The 7,104-nt window shown below is 38.9% G+C and overlaps 1 protein-coding gene across 1 annotated transcript; it reads left to right on the forward strand.

The window, feature by feature from the left end:
- The first annotated feature begins 666 nt into the window (after positions 1–666).
- On the forward strand, positions 667–819 carry DEFB114 (defensin beta 114). Its single transcript, XM_075553774.1, has one exon. It carries the CDS (start codon positions 667–669, stop codon positions 817–819), a length of 153 nt encoding a protein of 50 aa, XP_075409889.1.
- The last annotated feature ends 6,285 nt before the right edge of the window (positions 820–7,104 follow it).

The following is a 7,104-nucleotide window of genomic DNA, read 5'->3' on the forward strand; positions in this document are numbered from 1 at the left end:
TATTATCTGAGAAACAAAATAAAACAGTGAATATAAGAAAGAATAAAATGCTCTAAAATTGATTGTGGTGATAATTGCAGAACTCTTCCTGATATGATTGAACCATTGAACTGTATGATATGTGAATTAGGTGCCAATAGACCTCTTTTTGAAAAGAACAAATAATCAAAGACAAACTTTTAAATCACATTTGATAATATTTTGGGGTGAAAATTATGTTCGCAATTGGTGATGACATGTTAATTTACTAATTCTAGGATATAATTTGCTCAAAACAACACTAAAAATTTCCCTATACATATTAGAAATGTTAACACAATTACTTTATAATACTCATAAAATAATTTTGAAGGTTGAAATCACTTATGTGTCCAAAAACAGCTGAAAACTGTAATAAACTGTGACCTATAATTCCAAAACAATGACAGCAATAAGCCATGAATATTATTTTTATACTCCTATAAGTAGGATTAAACTTTTGATCCTATATAAATTTTAAAAAGTCATTTCAATTATGTATACACTGAACGTACTTTATAAAGGGACTCGTTATATTTTAAGTCTTTTGTTTTTAGTTTCCAGACTTATACAATGTAATCAGAAAGTAAGATATGCGTGTGTATATAAGTGATAAATAATGTTGGTCACTTTTCTTTCACTGCAGCCATGTGTTCCTTTGTGGAGGCTGATCGTTGCTTAAAACATAATGGTCGCTGTAAAATAAACTGTTCTGAACTTGAAAAGCAAGTGGATATATGTCCCTCACCAAGTAAAATTTGCTGCATTGAAAGGCTTTATGAAGAAGATGAGACATTTTGAAAAGAATGATATACGTCTGAACAAAGAAGTTTTCATGTACCAGCAAAGGGAATATAGAAAGTCTCTGAAATAAAGAAGTAAACACAGAAGCCAGTATTTATATCTTCCTTGGTAGGTAATAATTATGTGTACACTGGACTACTCTTATTTTATCTAAGCTAGAAGTCTAGGTAGAAATATATCAGGTGCTGATTTTTTATGACAGTGTCTTATTTGCTTCAACTTAGACCCAATCTTCTTCTGTCCTGAGTCATGTAAACTTATACAATTGCCTATATCCCATATATCTTAGAACTTGATAGAAATTAGATCCAGGAGATTCAGTTTGTTTGGACTTATAAACCATGTTAAATACCATCATCATATTACCTGAGCTGGGAAACAATGAAACCTATGAGTATAAGGCTGTGGAAGAGCAGAGAACAATGCTCAACACTCACAGACCCTCCCCCTCTGTTAGCACAAGGTTCTCCGCATTCAAAAAGAGAAGTAAACCAAGATTATTTGCTTCATTAGCCACTTGATTTAAATACATTTTAAACACTGACTAGATAGTCTAGATTCTTGTAATATCAGCTCGCTTGTTCGTTAACATTTTCTTCCTTGACCCTGTACGGGAAGAGAAGTTGCATTTACAAATCTGCTCTAACTCTTAATCTCAATATAAATGCTAGACAGTACAAATAGCCTCTGAAGTTTGAGGATAAAATATAGAGTCTAGAATCTTTTTCTCAGCAAAAGAGAGAGAGAAATAGATCTTTTAAAAAATTATCAGGTGTTCAAAATATAATTAACATTCTTTAAAATTGAATAATGCCCCAGGATTATTATATTTGCTTTGCTGTTTTTCATTGTAAGTCAAAATGGTCACAGTGAAAATGCTTAGCCACAGGTAGCCTATATCATAACTGTTATTGGACAGTCACTGAGGGTCAGGCTGGTGCTTTGCAAATATCTGATAGCACATTTATATTAAAATGCACACGCTAGAAGTAACAGCTAAAAAGAATAGCTAGTCTGTATCAGTGTAGGATATAGAGTCAGTTATGAAGGAGATGAAAGATATGTGTAAGACCTCTACAAATACAGAATAAGATGAAACATTGAAAGCAAAGAGAGATAAGGCAAAATAATGCAATGAAACCTCCTCAAATTTTGAGGAGATGGAAGATAGTTGTAGAAAGATTTTTGAAAGCATACCAAGTAGAGAGCAAAATCAAGACTTATGCAAAAATTAACAATAAACTAGGTAATAAGATATCCCTACTTATCTTCATATATAGATGGGTGTGGGGGGGGGGGGTGGGAAAGCAGTGTGAAATGTGGCACTTGCCTGTGTGTGCTAAACCAAATGCAAGCGATAAGGCCTTCCAAAGAACTTAATGATAGAGCAACTACCCAGGCCCCAGAGTGGTAACTGGTAACAATAGACAGCTTGCCAATTTGATTTTAGCAGCCTTCTATGAAGGTCTTTCTTCACCCTAAGCAAAGAAATACTTGGTAATTCCTGGAAAGACTAGATAAGCCTATCTCAACGGACACTTGGAAGTGAATAGGCATGGCTCATTTCCAAGAGAAGCCCTGCCCTTAAGGAAAGCAGAACAGCAGTGAGTGGAGAAAGACCAAGCCTGGGCAAGTGGGGCAGAGAGCAGGGAGACTACGTTCCGAAGAGTGTCAGAATGCCAAATATGTTCTTCAAAGCAGCAACGGGATCTAGAAGAAGGGGAAATATCACTTCAAAATGCTAAAGTATAAAAACTTTCAAGTTAGAATTTTATAGTCAGTAAAAGTGGCTTTCAGCAATTGAGATAATATGAAGCCTGACTAGTATATAAAAACCTTAGGAAATTTGTGACAGTTGACTCACACCACAGGGGTGGCTGGAAAAGAGATGAACATATCATCACAAATGGAAAGTATGAAATGCATGAAGTAACCAAAATCAAGAACAGGGAAAGTTCGGGAATTCATATAATTGACCATGGATTAAAAGAGGAGAACTATCTAAGGAGACATTACATATAGCAAAAAAAATCAGGATCTTAAATGGAAATCAATTGTTCTTGGGTTTTTATGGTGTTCAGGAAAATAAAGAATGATCAAAATATTAACTTTAAATATTGAAAAGTCCAACAATTATAATGCAATTGTTCATAATAGTAAACAAAAATTCACATATCTACATAAACCACTAGCATAGAATTGATTCTGCTCCAGTGACTCTATAGAGCAGAGTAGAATTGCTCCCAGGAATATTCTTAGCTGTGAAGTTTTATAGGAGCAGAAAGATTTCATTTTCTTTGGAGAAGTAGCTAATGGATTTGCACTGACCTTGAGACTAACAGCACACGTGTGTGTATATATATAATTTAGCTTATTATTTTTGAAACATATTTATGTAAACTTCCATTTGTATGCCTCTCTGTTTCATTATTATGTGTGCATAAAACACAATAAAAAGTCTGGTGAAAATTACAAAGAATACCACCAAAAAGGGCATATCAAGTAACTCGTATAGTTGAAACTTGCCAACCTCTATTTGAAGAGATGATGGCATAGCCAAGAACAAGTTAGATTAACTAAGTGGCTAGGTTGAATGGGGTCATCAGTTTGAGATAGGAACATATAGGAAGACAATAAAAATAATAAGGGTACTGGACCTTTAGATTACATTGAATAATTTTTTTATATTTCTTTTTTTAAAACTCATACAACTCTTATCACAATCCATACATACATCAACTGTGTAAAGCACATTTGCACATTTATTGCCCTCATCATTCTCAAAACATTTGCTCTCCACTTAAGCCCCTGGCATCGGGTCATCATTTTTCCCCTACCTCCCCACTCCCTTCTCCCTCATGAACCCTTGATAATATATAAATTAGTATTTTTTCATATCTTACCCAGTCCAATGTCTCCCTTCACCCACTTTTCTGCCGTCCATCCCCCAGGGAGGAGGTCACATGTAGATCCTTGTAATCGGTTCCCCCTTTCCAACCCACCTTCCCTACACCCTCCAGTATCACCACTCTCAGCACTGGTCCTGAAGGGATCATCTGTCCTGGATGCCCTGTGTTTCCAGTTCCTATATGTACCAGTGTATATCATCTGGTCTAGCCAGATTTGTAAGCTGGAATTGGGTTCATGATAGTGGGGGGAAGGAAGGGAGGAAGAATTTAGGAACTAGAGGAAATCTGTATGTTTGATCTTTGCTACATTGCACCCTGACTGGCTCGTCTCCTCCCCGAGACCCTTCTGTAAGGGGATGTCCAGTGGCCTACAAATGGGCTTTGGGTCTCCACTCAGCACTCCCCGACTCATTCACAATAATATGATTTTTTGTTCTGATGATGCCTGATACCTGATCTCTTTGTCACCTCGTGATTGCACCAGCTGTTGTGAATCTTCCATGTGGATTTTCTTGCTTCTGAACTAGATGGCCACTTATTTACCTTCAAGCCTTTAAGATCCCAGATGCATATCTTTTGATAGTCGGGCACCATCAGCTTTCTTCACCACATTTGCTTATTCACCTGCTTTGTTTTCAGTGGTGATGTCTGGAAGGTGAGCATCCAAGAATGCCAATTTAATAGAAGAAAGTTTTCTTGCATTGAGGGAATACTTGAATGGAGGCCCAATGTCCTTCTGCAACCTTAATACTAAACTTATAAATATATCCAAATAGTTCTAATTTCCCATCTCACATACAAATATATTTGCATATGTACATGTCTTTATCTAGACCTCTATAAATTCCCTTTACCTCCCAGCTCTTGCCTCTATTTCTTTTGACTTTCCTCCCATCCCACTATCATGCTCAGGCCCCACCAGGGTTTCAGCAATTCCTCTTGGTTACATTACCCTTGATCATGCCCTACCAGGCCTCCCCCACCCTCCTCACCACCAATTTGAATCACGTGTTGTTCCCTTGTCCATGGGTTTGTTAACACCACTACCTTTTCCCTCACCTCTCCTTCTCCCATGTCCCCCAAGAACTGTCCATTATTTTCTCCTCCAGATTGTTCATCCAGCCTACCTTACTTAGACAGAACTGTGGAAATAATAACATGCACAAAAACAAGACAGAGCAAAACCAAGCAACAGTGTACAACAAAACAACAATAAACCAATGACAAAAATCAAAACAAAACAAAACCCAACAAGAAAGAAAAGCTTGTAGTTAGTTCAAGGATTGTTTGTTGGTTTTTAGGAGTGTTTTCCAGTCCAGTCTGTTGGGGCACCACGCCCTGGCTCCAAAGTCTACCTTCAGCATTCCCTGGGGACCTTGCCACTCCATTCCTTTGCTGTTCTGTTGCACCCCTTAGTGTTTTGCCTCGTGTGGTGGGATCAGATCAGGTGCAATTCCCACAGTGTCTCTGGTTTTTGTCCCCTGTAGGGTTATGGGTTAGTGAGGGGTGTCATGCCTCATAGGGGTGTTGGCCATGTGGTCATCTCTGTGGACAGGCTGCTCTAATTGATAACATCGTCCTCATGGCCTGGTGGGCCAGGCTGTGCTCCACTCTGTCCTCCTCCCACTTCATCTGCTCCCGTGTGATCTGATCAGATATCTCCCTATTCTGGAGCTCCAGATTCAATGCGGTCCTTTGAAATAAATTCTTCTGGGGGGAGGGGCAGGTGGGCACTTAGTAGTTGGGATTGGGGCCGGCCACTCCACTGGTTCCCTACTCCACATCAGCATGTTGTATTCACATCTTGGAGCACCGGTTTGAAGTCTGGTCCCTCTTTCCCTGTGGAGATATAAACAATACCCTCCCCTTGGGTGGGTTAGTGCGCTGTGCCCCCGCTACGCCTTTCTTCTTTATTTTTATTTTTTTCCATTCCCCACCTCCTTTTCAGTTGTCTCCCATGTGTATCCCTGTATTTGGTCTGGTCCATGACATATTACCCGGTCCTCATCCCAGGAATATTTGTATACAGTAGTTTTTTACCTATGCCCCTTTTGCATTTTGCAGCTTACCTCAGCTGACTCATATTGTACGTGTCCTTTTTTGCTTGGCTTACTTTGCTTAGCATGATTTCTGCCAGTTTTTCCCAAGCAACAATGTGCTGCATACAGCAATTATTGCTTTTTAGCGATGTGTAGTACTCCATTTTATGTATATACCACAGCTTTTTAATCCAATCATCAGTTGATGGAAACTTGGGTTGTTTCCAACTCCTTGCAATTGTGAACGGTGCCGCGATGAACATTGGAGCACAGATGTCTGGTCTTGGTTTGTTTTTTGCCTCTTATGGGTATATGCCCAGTAGGGGGATTGCTGAGTTGTATGGTAACTCGATTCCCATCTGTTTTAGATATCACCAGATCGATTTCCATAAAGGGTGTACCTAGTTACACGTCCACCAGCCCCCACAGCCCCTCCAACACTTGTTGCTTTCTGATTTTTTGAATTGTGCTACTTTTGAGGGTGTTAGGTGGTACCTCGTTGTTCTTTTAATTTGCATTTTTTATGGCTAAAGATCGGGAACATTTTCTCATATGTTTGTTGGCCATTCAGATTTCTGGCCCTGTGCAACTTCTGTTCACGTCCTTTGCCCACCTCATCATTGAACAATTAGTTGTTTTTTTCTTTTTGTAAGCCAGCAGAGTATTGTAGATTTTAGTAATAAGGTCTTTGTCTGATGCGTCATTGCTAAAGATGTTTCCCCAGTCTGTGGACTCTCTTATTACTCTCTTAGTGAATTCTTTCGATGTACACAGGTGTTTTATCTTCAATATATCTCATCTGTCAGGTATGCCTCCTCTGTGTTTGTATCCTTCCCTATTTCTGATAGCCAATGTATTCCCTGTGCCAAAGTTCTCAAGTTGGACCCAATTCCCTCATTGATGGACCTAATGTTTTGGCATTTCACTTCAAGTTTTGTGATTCACCTTGAGTTTATTTTTGTGCATGCAGTGAGATAAGGGTCTTGCTTCATTTTTCTGCAGGTAAATATCCATTTTTTCCAGGACCACTTGTTAAAGAGGGCATCTGCTTTCCATTGGATATTTCCATTGGGGCCCTTATCAAAGATCAGTTGTCTGTATGCTGATGATTTTATTTCTGGGGCTTCAGTTCTTTTCCATTGGTCTGAGTATCTGTCATTGTACCAATACCATGCACTTTTGGCAACAGTGGCTGCATAGCATTTGCTAAAGTCAGGTAAAACAAGCCCTCCCACTGTGTCCTTCTTCTTGAGGAGTTTCTGCTAATTCTGGGCTTCTTTCCCCTCCATATGAAGTTGGTAATCAGTTCTTCCATTTCTTTGAAGAAAGATGAG

This window comes from Tenrec ecaudatus, chromosome 7, assembly GCF_050624435.1.
Source record: "Tenrec ecaudatus isolate mTenEca1 chromosome 7, mTenEca1.hap1, whole genome shotgun sequence".
NCBI lineage: Eukaryota > Metazoa > Chordata > Mammalia > Afrosoricida > Tenrecidae > Tenrec > Tenrec ecaudatus.

What these genes read in the sequence shown, in the direction of transcription:
- DEFB114 (XM_075553774.1), top strand. Translation starts at nt 667, where the DNA reads ATGTGTTCCTTTGTGGAGGCTGATCGTTGCTTAAAACATAATGGTCGC.